Below are 16471 nucleotides of genomic sequence, written 5' to 3'. Positions count from 1 at the left end.
CTAAGGTCAATGGTAGAAAGTAGATTTGGCTGCGATTCTGATGTATTGGTGGTGACGTAACAGAAAGGGGTGCCTTGCTTTCTGCTGTAGGCTTCTTTGAGCCTGTGGCAGAACTGAAAAGGAAAACAAACTGGCACAATGATGCTCTTTATTACCCTGATGAGTGTGTTTAATTTTCCATGTGGAATCGGCTGTTTTGATGTATGGCATGTATTTCATGTGGGGGTTGTACGGAATTGGCTACATGTAAACAGTGAAATGTTTCATACTTCTGAGTGCAGTTTTCTAGAGAACAAATAGTAGAGTAGGCTAACAGGGTGTTTCGCAAGGGAGTTCTCCAGGTGAAGGAGGAGCAAATACAGCATCTGTGGGGTAAGTGACTGTCTGTAGTGTGTGTGTGTTTGTGTTTGGGGGTTACTTGCTGTGTGCTGAGCTTGTGTTTGTCAGTCAGTTTGTTTGTTTGAGGGACCGTGTGCTCTGGCTGGCAGTTAGAGGCAAGTTTGAAAGCTTGAAGCCTCTGGTAATTGGCTGAGCCTTAATCAGTGGGCGGGGCATTCACTCGGCCAGGGCTTTATAAAGCCACGACCAGGGGCTGCTAACAGGGAGTTTTGCAAGGGAGTTCTCCAGGTGAAGGAGGAGCAAATACAGCATCTGTGGGGTAAGTGACTGTCTGTAGTGTGTGTTTGTTTGTGTTTGGGGGTTACTTGCTGTGTGCTGAGCTTGTGTTTGTCAGTCAGTTTGTTTGTTTGAGGGACCGTGTGCTCTGGCTGGCAGTTAGAGGCAAGTTTGAAAGCTCGAAGCCTCTGGTAATTGGCTGAGCCTTAATCAGTGGGCGGGGCATTCACTCAGGCCAGGGCTTTATAAAGCCGCGACCAGGGGCTGCTAACAGGGAGTTTCACAAGGGAGTTTAGAAGGGGAGTGGGAAGGGAGTGGGAATCCCTCGACAGCCCTAACCCCTTCCCTGTGGTCCCCCTAAAACCTATAAACCGAACCACATTTCAAAACTCCATTCTGTAAACCACCCTTCCATTAACTAGGAGACAATGCAGGCAGAAGCCCAGCAGCAGAGTGGGGGCTATCCAGTTTATTGCACTGAGTGTAGCATGTATGATTACCTGCCCTGTGGGCGGGTGGCGTATGTGTGCAGTCGGTGCAAGGAGCTCCTGGCCCTCAGAGACCATGTACTGACTTTGGAGGCCACGGTGGCGGAACTGGAGGAGCTAAGAGAGGCAGAGAGGTATATGGATGAGGCTTTCCGGGACACTGTAGAATTGTCCCACCTCCGCTCAGACAGCCCCTGTGCTGTCGAGGAGGAAGAACGGCCCAGAGAAGTAGAGCAGTCAATGGGAGCAGAGGGAAACCTTCCCATAGTTGGGACCCTCCTTCCAGATGGTGCTGGAGTTGCCTCTCGCACTGAGGTTGCCTCTCCGGGGGAGGGAACTCCAGTTTCTAGGAAAAGGCAGGTGTTAGTAATGGGAGATTCAATCATTAGAAACGTAGATAGCTGGGTTTGTGATGACCGGGAGAACCATATGGTGACTTGCCTGCCTGGTATGAAGGTTGCGGATCTCTCGAGGCATCTAGACAGACTTATGTGTAGTGCTGGGTAGGAGCCGGTGGTCGTGGTACATGTAGGTACCAATGACATAGGGAAGGGTAGGAGAGAGAGATGTCCTGGAAGCCAAATTTAGGCTGCTAGGGAAGAGACTGAAATCCAGGACCTCTATGGTGACATTCTCAGAAATGCTCCCAGTTCCACGCACAGGGCCAGGTAGGCAGGCAGAGCTTCAGAGTCTCAATGCGTGGATGAGACGATGGTGTAGAGAGGAGGGGTTCACGTTCATTAGGAACTGGGGAAACTTCTGGGATGGGAGGAGCCTATACAGGAGAGATGGGCTCCACCTAAACCAAAGTGGAACCAGACTGCTGGCACTAAACATTAAAAAGGTTGTAGAGCAGTTTTTAAACTAGGAGATGGGGGGGAAAGCCGACTGCTGCAGAGAAGCATGTGGATCGGACACAGACTTTTCTTAGGGGAAAGTCTGATGATAGAGAATCTCCAGGTTATAGTCAGGAGCAGAGGACTGAAGAGTATAATGTAAGGGCCGGATCAGATGATAAACAGTCACATAAAAAAGAATCTGGCACATCAGAAAAAGGCAGGCTAATAAACAGGGACAAGTTTTTAAAGTGCTTGTACACAAATGCCAGAAGTCTAAATAATAAGATGGGTGAACTAGAGTGCCTTGTGATAAAGGAGGATATTGATATAATAGGCATCACAGAAACCTGGTGGACTGAGAGCAATCAATGGGACACAATCATTGCGGGGTACAAAATATATCGGAAGGACAGAACAGGTCGTGCAGGGGGAGCAGTGGCACTATATGTGAAAGAAAGTGTAGATTCAAATGAAGTAAAAATTTTAAGCGAATCCACATGTTCCATAGAATCTCTATGGATAGAAATTTCATGCGCTAGGAAAAATATAACATTAGGGATCTATTATCGACCACCTGACCAGGACAGTAATAGTGATGATGAAATGCTAAGGGAAATTAGAGAGGCTATCAAAATTAAGAACCCAATAATAGTGGGGGATTTCAATTATCCCCATATTGACTGGGAACATTTCACTTCAGGACGAAATGCAGAGATAAAATTTCTTGATACTTTAAATGACTGCTTCATGGAGCAGCTGGTACGGGAACCCACAAGGAGAGAGGCAACTCTAGATTTAATCCTGAGTGGAGCGCAGGAGCTGGTCCAAGAGGTAACTATAGCAGGACCGCTTGGAAATAGTGACCATAATACAATAGCATTCAACATCCCTGTGGTGGGAAGAACACTTCAACTGCCCAACACTGTGGCATTTAATTTCAAAAGGGGGAACTATACAAAAATGAGGGGGTTAGTTAGACAAAAGTTAAAAGGTACAGTGACTAAAGTGAAATCCCTGCAAGTTGCATGGGCCCTTTTTAAAGACACCATAATAGAGGCCCAACTTCAATGTATACCCCAAATTAAGAAAAACAGTAAAAGAACTAAAAAAGAGCCACCGTGGCTTAACAACCATGTAAAAGAAGCAGTGAGAGATAAAAAGACTTCCTTTAAAAAGTGGAAGTCAAATCCTAGTGAGGCAAATAGAAAGGAGCACAAACACTGCCAACTTAAGTGCAAGAGTGTAATAAGAAAAGCCAAAGAGGAGTTTGAAGAACGGCTAGCCAAAAACTCCAAAGGTAATAACAAAATGTTTTTTAAGTACATCAGAAGCAGGAAGCCTGCTAAACAAGCAGTGGGGCCCCTTGATGATCAAAATACAAAAGGAGCGCTTAAAGACGATAAAGTCATTGCGGAGAAACTAAATGGATTCTTTGCTTCAGTCTTCACAGCTGAGGATGTTAGGGAGATTCCCAAACCTGAGCAGGCTTTTGTAGGTGACAAATCTGAGGAACTGTCACAGATTGAAGTATCACTAGAGGAGGTTTTGGAATTAATTGATAAACTCAACATTAACAAGTCACCGGGACCAGATGGCATTCACCCAAGAGTTCTGAAAGAACTCAAATGTGAAGTTGCGGAACTATTAACTAAGGTATGTAACTTGTCCTTTAAATCGGCTTCGGTACCCAATGACTGGAAGTTAGCTAATGTAACGCCAATATTTAAAAAGGGCTGTAGGGGTGATCCCGGCAATTACAGACCGGTAAGTCTAACGTCGGTACCGGGCAAATTAGTTGAAACAATAGTTAAGAATAAAATTGTCAGACACATAGAAAAACATAAACTGTTGAGCAATAGTCAACATGGTTTCTGTAAAGGGAAATCGTGTCTTACTAATCTATTAGAGTTCTTTGAAGGGGTCAACAAACATGTGGACAAGGGGGATCCGGTGGACATAGTGTACTTAGATTTCCAGAAAGCCTTTGACAAGGTCCCTCACCAAAGGCTCTTACGTAAATTAAGCTGTCATGGGATAAAAGGGAAGGTCCTTTCATGGATTGAGAACTGGTTAAAAGACAGGGAACAAAGGGTAGGAATTAATGGTAAATTCTCAGAATGGAGAGGGTTAACTAGTGGTGTTCGCCAAGGGTCAGTTCTAGGACCAATCCTATTCAATTTATTCATAAATGATCTGGAGAAAGGGGTAAACAGTGAGGTGGCAAAGTTTGCAGATGATACTAAACTACTCAAGATAGTTAAGACCAAAGCAGATTGTGAAGAACTTCAAAAAGATTTCACAAAACTAAGTGATTGGGCAACAAAATGGCAAATGAAATTTAATATGGATAAATGTAAAGTAATGCACATTGGAAAAAATAACCCCAACTATACATACAACATGATGGGGGCTAATTTAGCTACAACGAGTCAGGAAAAAGATCTTGGAGTCATTGTGGATAGTTCTCTGAAGATGTCCATGCAGTGTGCAGAGGCGGTCAAAAAAGCAAACAGGATGTTAGGAATCATTAAAAAGGTGATAGAAAATAAGACTGAGAATATATTATTGCCCTTATATAAATCCATGGTACGCCCACATCTCAAATACTGTGTACAGATGTGGTGTCCTCACCTCAAAAAAGATATTCTAGCACTAGAAAAGGTTCAGAAAAGGGCAACTAAAATGATTAGAGGTTTAGAGAGGGTCCCATACGAGGAAAGATTAAAGAGGCTAGGACTCTTCAGCTTGTAAAAGAGAAAACTAAGGGGGGATATGATAGAGGTATATAAAATCATGAGTGATATTGAGAAAGTGGATAAGGAAAAGTTATTTACTTATTACCATAATACAAGAACTAGGGGTCACCAAATGAAATTAATAGGCAGCAGATTTAAAACAAATACAAGGAAGTTCTTCTTCACACAGCGCACAGTCAACTTGTGGAACTCCTTACCTGAGGAGGTTGTGAAGGCTAGGACTATAACAATGTTTAAAAGGGGACTGGATAAATTCATGATGGCTAAGTCCATAAATGGCTATTAGCTAGGATGGGTAAGAATGGTGTCCCTAGCCTCTGTTCGTCAGAGGATGGAGATGGATGGCAGGAGAGAGATCACTTGATCATTGCCTGTTAGGTTCACTCCCTCTGGGGCACCTGGCATTGGCCACTGTCGGTAGACAGATACTGGGCTAGATGGACCTTTGGTCTGACCCGGTACGGCCTTTCTTATGCTCTTATGAGTTTGGGACCAAGTTGTTCATGAATGTTCTTGTAGATTTTAGGCCGTTTAGTTTTGTAAATGACGGTCTTCTTGACCTACTAACTAGGAACTTCTCTAGCAGCCATTCCGTTAGTGTTGGGGTGGGTGGGGGAGCGCTGGGAGATTTCCAGGGACATGTAAAGCAAATGTTTCATAGATTCATAGAGTTTAAGGTCTGATCAACTAGTCTGGCCATTAAATTTCACTCAGATACCTGCGTTCCTTGTTCCTAGATGTATAACTTTACATTGTTATGTTTACAGTGTAGGAGAGGATCTTGACTACTTAGATTACAGTATAGGAGAAAAGAAAATCTTGTTGTGTAGAATAACTTTCCATCAGGTTAGTTTTGGGACCTTTCCCGTATCCTCCTCCTTTCCGTCTAGTCTGTTGCTGAGAACCAGCCATTCTTCCCCCCACATACCTGTTTTTCTGTATATTTTCACCTGTGGTGTGTGCTATCACTGTCCCCAGCACTTGGCAGAGTTGATGATCTGTTTTTGCTGAAATTCACAGGGTATAGTATGTAGTTTTATATAGCACTCTGTGAAGGTAAAAGCCAAATACAAATTGAGATTTTGACTCCTTTGCCTAACACAGACATATAATTTTGAATAATAAGCAAAATATTTGACCACAGAAGTTTATAATTAGCTAAGTGTGTTTAACTGGATCAAGCCAATACTTTTATTATCCATGACAATGAATTTATTACAGCCATCCGTCGGGAGTAATAGCATAGGTGATGCTATCACTTCTAACGCATTAGCCCTGAACATTTTTGACAAATATGGCTATGATTTTTCCTGTAGCTCCTTCTCTTATCAGCCTTGTTGTAATGAAAAGAGAGAATCTCTCTCCCAATTTCCTTCTTTTCTGAATGTCCAGAGTTGTGATTTGCAGCAGCATTTAGTTGTTGATACCATTTTGGTATCTGACTTTGGGTTTTAAGGAGGGATGGATTTGGTTGCTGCTTGCCTGGGAGACCTCCAAGGAGAGCTCAGGTGCAGTAGGTGCTGACTCAGGGTAGGTACCACTCTTGCCTCTGAGTCAATACTCAATGAACGCTGCAGTGTTTTGCTGCTGGAGGGGGTGGTAGTGACTCGTCTCTCTGAATCAGTGCTCAGCTAATGCCCCAGTGTGATTTAGGATGGTTGTTGGTGGCTCAGTAGGTGTGTCTCAGTAGGAGAAGGAGGGACTGTGCTGTCAGAGGGGGTGTTGGTGACTCAGAGTAACAATAATCATTCTTTGCAGGACTTGTCATGTTTCAAATGCTTTGGACAGGTTCCCTAACGAATCCTCACAGCCCCCTGGAAAGCCCCCTGTTTTTACAGGTGCAAAGTGCACCCGTCTAAGTGATAGGTGGCCCCTACTCCCCGTGTCTGTGCTGCACCACGGTGCCAGGTACAGGTGACATGCACTGTGTTAGCAGCGGTGCTGTCTTTCATATGAGGAGTGAAGCTCAGGTCTTAAGTATTTGTGGTCATTAAAGATCGTTGAGCACTTACTCCCAGAGGCAAGGTGTCATCTCTGTGTCATGACCAAGTGCCAGCGTGGGTAAGGGTAACTGCATGCTGGCGTACCTCAAATTCTGCATGTACTGTAGTGTCAGGACAAAGAAGAAGCTACCTTCAGCTGCTGGGGGGGCAGGGGAGGAGTGTGTGTGTGTATTTGTAAACGTAGACTGGAGGTGGCTGCATTTCAGCGATCTGTGCACACTGCATGTGTATCTGTGAAAGAGCCTTGGGGTCTCCGTCTTCGAGATGAAGCTTGCCCTCATTATTAATAGCTGGGGCAGGAGGCTCATGAGCTCTCCTCTTTGAAATGACTTGAAATAGAATACCTGTTATGTTTCTGTGAGTTCCCAGCATGTGATTGGGCTGAAGCATCCTGACAGCAGGACTTGAGGAGTCCTTAATAAACCCTGGCTTGTCAGCACTGCGTGTATCATAGAAGGTAACCCACTTTAAACGCCTCTGCCGTTAGTGGGAGTGACTGGCAGGTCCCATACAAGCTCTGCCTTGTGGGAGAAGTGCCGTAAGTTTTCTTACCCACTTGCCTTCAGTTGTAAGGTCAGACTGAGCTGTTAAATACAGGAGCAGAGGAACGTGCAGACAGAGTCCTTCCCTGCACTTCAAAGGCAGGCGCTGGTGCGTGAGTGGGAGAGCCAAGCAGGTGGCAAGGAGAGGATTAATTTGAGATCAAGCTTTGAGACCTGCTGCATTAACTGGGTGAAACTCTTCCAGTTTGCAAGCTTCTGCCCAGCCTTTGCTAGTAATGCGCCAGTAATAACTCTGGGTGCTAGTGCACAGGAGAAGGAGTGCGTGCTGCCACCAGGAGATCGAACACCTGTTGTGGGAGCAGTAGAGGAGCTCACTGACTTGGGTAAGGTTATTCAGAGAGCTTGGGACCAAGGCAAGGCTGCTGTGAATGGGCACTTCTGAAGGCCTCACAGGTTCCACACTGAATGTGTGTAGCCTGCTTCAGTCATGTTTCTTTGCAGACTCTTTCCAGCGACGTTTAGAGGTAAGGAACGTTGCATGGACTGTATCAAACCTCCTTTAGACAGAGAGGCAGGATCCCTCCTCGCTGGTTGGACAGGGAGTCCACTCCCTCACGGGGCTCACAGCAGCAGTTTGTGGTTACTAGGGGAAAGGGGCGTTTACGCTCCCTTGTAAGGGATGGACAGTGCTGCTTAAAGAGCTCACTTTGAAAAAGAGTGTTTGTCTTTATTTAAAGCTCAGCAGAGGGCAAAGGGGGAGGCTAGGTGGTGAGGCTGTCGAGGGATGGGGGCCGGGAGGAGGCCTTCATTGCTGGTTGTTCCTGGTGCTCCCCCTTGCATATTCCCCATCTGCCTGGTGTTTCTTACGCAGCCTGACTATTTTTAGTGCATTTGGAGACCATGTTTGCTGGAAGCGAATCAAAGCCTGAGAACTGGCTATTTTTCAGAGTGGAGCTGCGTGCTGCTCTGAGCGAGCCATTTCTCTGGGACATTGGGGATGACCTGGGGTGGGGGCTGGCTGGCTGTGCTGAGCTATTTGCTGGCCTTGTGTGTGTGTTGGAACGCCTTTCTAATGGCAGAGCTCCCTGCATCTGGGGGGAGAAGTGACTGACAGAGCCGTTTCATATGGGTTTGGGGAGGCTTACTTAGAAATCCAGGCGAACGTTGCCAGCAGCTCAGCTGGGACCCACAGGGCGGGAGACCCACCAGAAGAGAATGTGTTCTGTGGTGAGGGGCCCCAAGGAGCACAAGACCCCTGCAGTGGACCTGGACTGTGTGGAAATGGAGGTCCAGAGGGGTTGAGAACCTGGCAAGGGAGTCAGATGGGATGGGGGGCAGGGCCTTCGGGATCATGAGACCCTGACCAAGGGCCTGGATTGCCTGGGGGTGCTAGGCCAGAGGCATGATGGAGGGTGGCGAAGCACTGGAATGGGTTCCCTAGGGAGGTGGTGGAATCTCCTTCCTTAGAGGTTTTTAAGGTCAGGCCTGACAAAGCCCTGGCTGGGATGATTTAGTTGGGGTTGGTCCTGCTTTGAGCAGGGGGTTGGACTAGACACCTCCTGAGGCCCCTTCCAACCCTGGTATTCTATGATGAGACACCCTGACTAAGAAGCTGGATTGCATTGGGGGTGCAAGCCAGGGGGGTGTCCGCATCCACCTGATGCTGCTCAAACCGAGCAGCAGGGGAGCTCCTTGCCCCAAGGATACACTGAGTAGGGGGCAGGGCACAACACACATGCAGTGTTGGGGGGTCTGAACAGTCCCCCGGGCACTCCCCTAGCACAACGTGTCGTCTGCAGGCAGCACAGCAGAGATGGAGCTTCAGGGTGATGGCCTTGAAGCTGAGCTCGGGGAGGGTGCTCTGGGTAAGGGGCAGAGGTGTGGGGGACACTGAGAATGGGCATTGGAGGCTGACGCCATTCGAGGGGGCAGGGAAGCACCTGGAATCTGGCAAGGGGAGGGAGTCATGCAGAGCTTGGAAGGGGATGACAAATAGCTGGCGAGAAGGGATCTTTGGTCTTGTCTGTGCTGGGGATGCTGACACCAGTTCTGCCTCTCGGTTAGTTCAAAAACACCGTGTCACACACATGAGTGTGTCACCCACTTGTCAAGGAGGCAACAGGCATTGCGGTTTCACCCAGAAATGTACAGGGGTGTCGGAGGGCTCAGCTGAGGTTTGTTCCTCCGCGGGGCTGTGGGCTATCCCACCGCCTCGCACTAGGTCGCTCTGGGCCCAAGCCCTGGGTCAGGGCGGGCCAGTAAACAAACAGTCGGGAGCTCGGGCCCTTAGGCAGGGGCAGAGCCAATGGTTCAATGCAAGCCCAGGCCCTAGGTCAGGGCGGGGCAGCAAACACACAGTCAGGAGCTCCGGCTTCTGAGTGTCTGGTGTGAGGGGGAGACAGGCACCCGTGAGTGCGGTGTCGGGGGACGCAGGCCCACCCGCTCCACGGCGTCCCAGCCCGGGGCCCTAGCAGTGGCAGAAGACTCGCTGCTGTGTCCGTGGGGATCCTGACCGCACCGCGCTGACATGGGCTCTGGGTGTGCTGCAGCCAGACTAGGGTCAGCTGCCCCCAGGCTAATTCCTACCTCCCCCTCGTAAGGTACCTGGGTTTGGCCGGCATCCTCGGCAGTTCCCAGCACCATCGGTTCCTCGGGGCAGCTGGCGAGGGGCAGGCGCGGCTCCTCCTCGGGGCAGCAGGCGAGGGGCAGGCGCGGCTCCTCCTCGGGGCAGCAGGTGAGGGGCAGGCGCGGCTCCTCCTCGGGGCAGCAGGCGAGGGGCAGGCGCGGCTCCTCCTCGGGGCAGCAGGCGAGGGGCAGGCGCGGCTACTCCTCGGGGCAGCTGGCGAGGGGCAGGCGCGGCTCCTCCTCGGGGCAGCAGGCGAGGGGCAGGCGCGGCTCCTCCTCGGGGCAGCAGGCGAGGGGCAGGCGCGGCTCCTCCTCGGGGCAGCAGGCGAGGGGCAGGCGCGGCTCCTCCTCGGGGCAGCAGGCGAGGGGCAGGCGCGGCTCCTCCTCGGGGCAGCAGGCGAGGGGCAGGCGCGGCTCCTCCTCGGGGCAGCAGGCGAGGGGCAGGCGCGGCTCCTCCTCGGGGCAGCAGGCGAGGGGCAGGCGCGGCTCCTCCTCGGGGCAGCTGGCGAGGGGCAGGCGCGGCTCCTCCTTGGGGCAGCAGGCGAGGGGCAGGCGCGGATCCTCCTCGGGGCAGCTGGCGAGGGGCAGGCGCGGCTTCTCCTCGGGGCAGCTGGCCTGGCCAGTCGTTAAGTTGGCCATGGCCTGCCGGCGTCCCCCAACCCGGAGCTAGGCCACAGGCATCTGGCCTCTCCAGCGGCTGGCTTTCAACTGAGCTTTGCAGCGAGGCTTTTCTACTTCCTGCCCTGCGCCGTGACTTCTGGGTGGCGGGTGCAGGATCCACTGTCTCTGCCCACGTTGGTGCTAGGGGAGGCTTGTCCCTCAGCGGGGCTGTGTGGGGTATCCCATCACCTCGCTACAAGGGGTCACATCTCAGTTGGCTGAGGGCAGTTGTTGCACTGACCTCTTTGACAGCTCCCTTGCCTGGCCAAGCTCTCTAGCTCCCCAGCTGAGAGTCTCCTCTGAGCTCCCAAAATGACTCTGCCTCTCCCCTGGGCCATGACACCTTGGTTCCACAGAGCCCCAACCAGCAATCCAGGGGCTGATTGTGCACTCTTAGCCCAGCTCCCTCCTGGTTTCCTCCCCTGCTGCCATCTTCCTTTCCAGCTCTGTTCCAGCATCCCAGAGGTACGCTGTGTGCTGAGGCTGCAGCAGGAGGAGCGAAGCTGGGAGCTAGTCCCTCAGCTCCCTCCAAACCCCGCAGGACTTGCAGTGCCAGAGCTGGGGAGGAAGGATACTGCGGGGGAAGGGCGTGGCAGGGAGCAGAGTGCAGACCCAGCTGCTGAGCCACCTGGCTCACCTGTGGGGGACCTGCAGCCCCAATAGGGGAGGCTATAGAAAGGGGTGCATCTCTGGAGCGAAGGAGATCCTCTGGGGGGCATGGGGCAGGGGGGTCTCAGCCAATGGATGGCTAGGGAAGTGGTCTTTGTTGTCACAGTCACCCCACATCAATCAGCGTCACGTGGGCGCAAAGGCAGCAGTGGAGTTGGTTAGGGTGGGTGTGCGCAGCCTTTTGGCGACAGTGTCCATGCTGCCAGACGATGGGAGGGAGGAACTGGAGCCATGGTACGGCTGAGCTGACGTCAGGCTGGAGCGAAGGGAAGCAGGTCGGGAGTGGAGAGGTGGCTCTTTGGGGTAAAGATGGTAGTTGAAGCTGTGTGGGTGGAAAGAGGGGAGAAAGGATGAGAAGGGACGGGTCAAAGGCAGCACCTACGAGACGTGAGGGAGAGTGGAGACAGAGAGCCCCGAAACCATGGTCCGAGATGAACCAGGAGGGGAGGGAGTAAGGAGGTGTGTGCGCCGCAGTGTGACAAGCAGCAGTGAGGGCAAGGCGGGTGAGGAAGGGGCGGAGCTCTGGGAATGGACCAGAAGAGGAGGTTGAAGGAGACCCTGGTGAGACCTTTCGGCGAAGGGGAGGGGCTGGAAGCCCAGGGGAAATAGAGGAACTTGAGGTGGTGATTGTAGCTGGCATGTCCCATGAGTTTGGAAGTGAGGGGGAGATGGGGTTGGGGCAGTTGTTGGAGACACAGGGGAGATGGCTGCCTGCGGGTGGGGCAGCCCAGGAGAGGTGGGTCTGTTCTGGACTGTGCCCTGCTTGTTCAGGCTGCGGAGAATGTTCCGTGGAGCTCAAACCTCCCAGCAGAGAGGAGACAGCTCCCAAGTGTTGGTCCCAGGATTCCTGCTCAGAACGAAGGGGCAGGGACGGGGAGGCTGATTGCAGGGGACGTCCAGCCCCATGGCCTCTGCACAGAGCAGAGGTGGTTGTGGGTGTGGGTGGGGTGGGGGACAGACAGGGAGGGAGAGGCTGAGTGCGGGGGACACCCAGGCCCTGGCCTCTGCACAGAGCAGAGGTGGGTGGGGGTGAGGCAGGGAGGGGGAGGCTGAGTGCAGGGGACACCCAGCCCCCTGGCCCCTGCACAGAGCGGAGGTGTGTGGGGAGGGGAGTCAGGGAGGGGGAGGCTGGTTCCTGCCTCTAACCCAGCTCTGCACAGAGCAGAGGTGTGTGTGTGTGTGTGTGTGTGGCAGGGGGTGGGGTGGGGGGAGACTAGGGAGGGAGAGGCTGAGTGCAGCGGACACCCAGGCTCTGGCCTTTGCAGGGCGGGGGGGAGCACAGAGAGGGAGAGGCTGGTTCCTGCCTACACCCAGCCCCCTGGCCTCTGCACAGAGCAGAGGTGTGTGTGTGGGGTGGGGGGGGGGGCTGATTATGGGGGACACCCAGCCCCCTGGCCCCTGCACAGAGCAGAGGTGGGTGGGGGTGAGGCAGGGAGGGGGAGGCTGAGTGCGGGGGACACCCAGCCCCCTGGCCCCTGCACAGAGCAGAGGTGGGTGGGGGTGAGGCAGGGAGGGGGAGGCTGAGTGCAGGGGACACCCAGCCCCCTGGCCCCTGCACAGAGCAGAGGTGGGTGGGGGTGAGGCAGGGAGAGGGAGGCTGAGTGAGGGGGACACCCAGCCCCCTGGCCACTGCACAGAGGAGAGGTGGGTGGGGGTGAGGCAGGGAGGGGGAGGCTGAGTGCGGGGGACACCCAGCCCCCTGGCCCCTGCACAGAGCAGAGGTGTGTGGGGGTGAGGCAGCGAGGGGGAGGCTGATTGTGGGGGACACCCAGCCCCCTGGCCTCTGCACAGAGCAGAGGTGTGTGTGTGGGGTGGGGGGGCTGATTATGGGGGACACCCAGCCCCCTGGCCCCTGCACAGAGCAGAGGTGGGTGGGGGTGAGGCAGGGAGGGGGAGGCTGAGTGCGGGGGACACCCAGCCCCCTGGCCCCTGCACAGAGCAGAGGTGGGTGGGGGTGAGGCAGCGAGGGGGAGGCTGATTGTGGGGGACACCCAGCCCCCTGGCCTCTGCACAGAGCAGAGGTGTGGGGAGGGGGAGGCTGCTCCCTGCAGCCCCCCCAGGCCACAGCCTGCCTGTAGTGGGGCAGAGGAAGGAGAATTGTCTGGGTTTTAAGTTTCTGTTCTAGAAGCAGCAGCCCTGCCTGCCCAGCAGCCCCCCACCCTCCTGGCTGGGAACGAGCTGCGGCTGGAAAGCTCTAGAAACAATTTGCAGCTCCGGTGCCAAAGGCAACAGCAGCCCCGGCCATGGCTAATGCAGGCAGCATTTTCCATAGCAACAGGTGCTTGGCTGCGGTGGGCAGCCCCTGCTGGGGGAGGGGAGAGCAGCATCTGTCTGGGACGGGGAGGGGGGACTCCGTGCCCTGGGACAGGAGTTTGGGATTGACGGGGGGCCAGGGTGGGGCGAGGGGCTCTCTATGGAGTCTGGAGGAGCTGGCTAGCATGGTGGCCGGGTGGCGGAGACCCTGGTGGGTGGGGGGCCGGCGGAGCTGGGGGAAAGGGGCCCCTGCACGGCTGAGTCAAGGCTGCGGCGTGTTAATAATTGTCCCTGGCTGGGGGCGAGGCCGCTTGAAGCTGATGCCTGCGGGTGCCGTGTGCGATGGTGTTCCGGGCCTCACCCTGCGCCCTTCTCTGTGTTTCCTCCACAGGTGGCAGGAGGGGCCGGACAGACAGACAGACGGAAGGCTCAGGACATTGCTGCTGGGGCAGTTTTTAAACTTTCTTCTTGTTTTTAAAGTTTGAACTTTTAAATTTTATTTTATTTAAAAAAAAAAGCAAAACCTCTCAGCCTCTCCCTATCCCCACGATGCCGTCCAACGGGTCTATCGACACCAGCAGTGCTGCTCCAGACAGGGAGACGCCCGACACTCACAAGGTAAGGAACACGGGGCAGTGCTGGCCTCTGAAGCCGGGCACCCCAACTCTGGAGGGGGGCACAGTCCTTCCCACTCTCTGATGGCCCACATGTGTGATGAATTGGGTGGGTCTCAGTCCAGTTTCCTGTCCACGTCCAGTGCTGGCACTAACTGGCAGAAGAGCCACTGGTGGGTGGGCAGGGCTGGCGTGAGGGGGAAGGGCTTGTCCCTGCTGTGGGGATGCTGAGGGTTCAGGCTCTGGGGCTGTCCATCTGGCCCCAATGTTTTCAAAGCTGTCTGATTGGGGGGAACGTTCTGGTGTCTAGCAGGCAGGGAGGAGAGTGGGGCCTGGCCAGAGGCTTGTGCTGGTGATCTGAACTGGGGGTGGGGGCAGGCGCTGAGGAGGCCTGAGCTGCAGAGTGGGATTAGAGCGGATTGAGCTATTTCTGGGCACTGCTGAATGGGGGCGAGTGTGACGGTGCTGATGAGACCTGCTGTTACCCTTGCTGCTGTCACCCGCCAAGAGAGAGAAGCCTCTGGTAAGGCGGGGGAACGAGGGCAGCTGTCCCGTTGGTTGGGGTGGTCTTGGGAGGGCAGGGGGATGGCTGCTTTGCAGGCAAGGACTGGTTCACCTGCCCTTCTGCTCCTGGGGGAGCTGTGACAGCAGGAACTGGGTCAGTGCCCTCCATGTGGCCCTGCTCTGACTCTACATACCTGGGTGGGGGGGACTGCACACCTCTGAACCAGGGACACACGGGTGGGGGAGGGGGGACTGCACACCTCTGAACCAGGGACACACGGGTGGGGGAGGGGGGACTGCACACCTCTGAACCAGGGACACACGGGTGGGGGAGGGGGGAGTGCACACCCCAGAGCCTGGGACACGTGACAGGGGAGAGAGACACCCTGGGTGGGGAGAAGGCTGGCGGGGGAGCGCGTGGCCGTGCAGAAAGGACAGAGGTGCACAGGGGGAGTGGGGGGGAGACGCACACACACATTGGGGTGGGACAAAGAGAGACGCTCACTGGGGGGGCAGGATGCAGGGGCGTGCATACGCTGAGGGGTGGGACAAGAGGCCTGGACGCTGGGGGGGCAGGCTGAAGGGAGAGAGACGTGCTGGGAGGCGGGAAGAGGGGAGACGCAGACCGTCTGGGGTGGGAAGGGGGCGTGGAGGAAGAGAGGGGGAAGCCCAAGTGTTCTGTCAGAGCTGTGCTCATTTGCCAGCCAGAGCGGGGGTGGGGGGGGGGCTCCAGCGCCATTGCTAATGCCAGGCTGGAGCGGGAGAGCTCAGGTAAGGCCCAGCTGGGGGAGGGACGCACCTGCATGGCCGGCAGAGAGGAGCCAGGGAGAATGCGGCCCACTGGGCCCCTCTGAATGGAGTGAGTTGGAAGGAGAAAGGTTCCCACACGGAGCAGAGGATCCAGGCACTGTGCTGGAGCTGGGCAGCAGTGGGGCCCCTCGCCTCACCTCCCTTCTTGGGTCCTGATAACTCACGAAGAGAGGGGTGTGCAAGTCCAGTAACAGCAGCCTCCTTATGGAAGTTTATTAACTTCATGTTGAGAAAGGAACAAAAGTCTGCTCTCCGGCCCCAGACTCTCCTGGCATCTCAGCTCCTCCCAGCCCTTCCCAGCTGGGGGAACTCCCCGGCCTCTGAATTTTCTCTGCAGGAGCCTCTCTCACTCCCTGCTGCCCTTTATCGGGGTGGCAGCTCCCATCCCCAGCCGGTCCTAATGAAACCCCACACCTCCTCCCAGGTGTCGCAGGCAGAGCCAGCCAGCTCCAGACCTCCAGGCCTTAAAGGGACAGGCCACCCCCTTACACAACCTCACCCTTGCCCAACCACAGGGCAAGTTTCTACCATCTTTGTTTCTTCCGTCACTCCTTGCTGGCTTGTTTGGCGATAGCAATACCACCAACTGGCTAAAGCCACGGAGCAACTGGCTCTTTCCTCCTTGATGTCCTCCATCTCCCCAATTTGGAGATGAAGCCCACCCACTTGTCCACCAGCATTTCAATTTGCCATGCTAAGCTCTGCTTATCTGTGCCAACTGGTTGCTTTCTTGCAGGGCCAGCTGCACGTCCTCCTTCAAAGCAGCATGTTTCCTCTGGTGTGTCTCCTTCAAGGAGAGCAAACCACTAATCTCCTCTCTCGCCAGTTCTGTGTTTATACCGCTTTGCCGACCAGCTGTCCTGTCCTGCCACTCCCGAGGCGCATCCCTGCTCTGGTCCTGCCTCTCTCTGACTTAGCGTCCTTCTCCCACAGCCCCAAGTCCGTCTGCTCTTGAGCAGGAGGCGGGGCTACTCCGTCCATCACCACCCCACTCACTCCTCTCGCCTTGGGCACAGAGGGCTGGCATGCTTCCGAGAACATGCTAGCAGCCTGCCAGATCTTTCCCGTCTTACAGACCCCTCGTTTTCTTTGCCAAGGTCCTGGACCTCATTAAGACACATCTTCAGTGCAG

The 16471-nt window shown here is 54.3% G+C and overlaps 1 protein-coding gene across 4 annotated transcripts in view; it reads left to right on the top strand.

Annotated features, from left to right (window-relative positions):
- The window catches only part of DNMT3A (DNA methyltransferase 3 alpha), a 247436-nt gene that overhangs the window by 7880 nt on the left and 223085 nt on the right, over positions 1-16471 (top strand). For all 4 annotated transcript variants that reach the window (XM_045009567.1, XM_045009568.1, XM_045009569.1 and 1 more), the window contains exon 2: positions 13803-14029. In XM_045009567.1, the coding sequence (XP_044865502.1) occupies positions 13961-14029 (69 nt within the window). In that variant the 5' untranslated portion in view covers positions 13803-13960. The remainder of the gene's footprint in view (positions 1-13802; positions 14030-16471) is intronic.

Source organism: Mauremys mutica, chromosome 3, assembly GCF_020497125.1.
Source record: "Mauremys mutica isolate MM-2020 ecotype Southern chromosome 3, ASM2049712v1, whole genome shotgun sequence".
Lineage (NCBI taxonomy): Eukaryota > Metazoa > Chordata > Testudines > Geoemydidae > Mauremys > Mauremys mutica.
The sequence above is the reverse complement of the archived record's forward strand: the minus strand, read 5'-3'. Positions and strand labels throughout refer to the sequence as shown.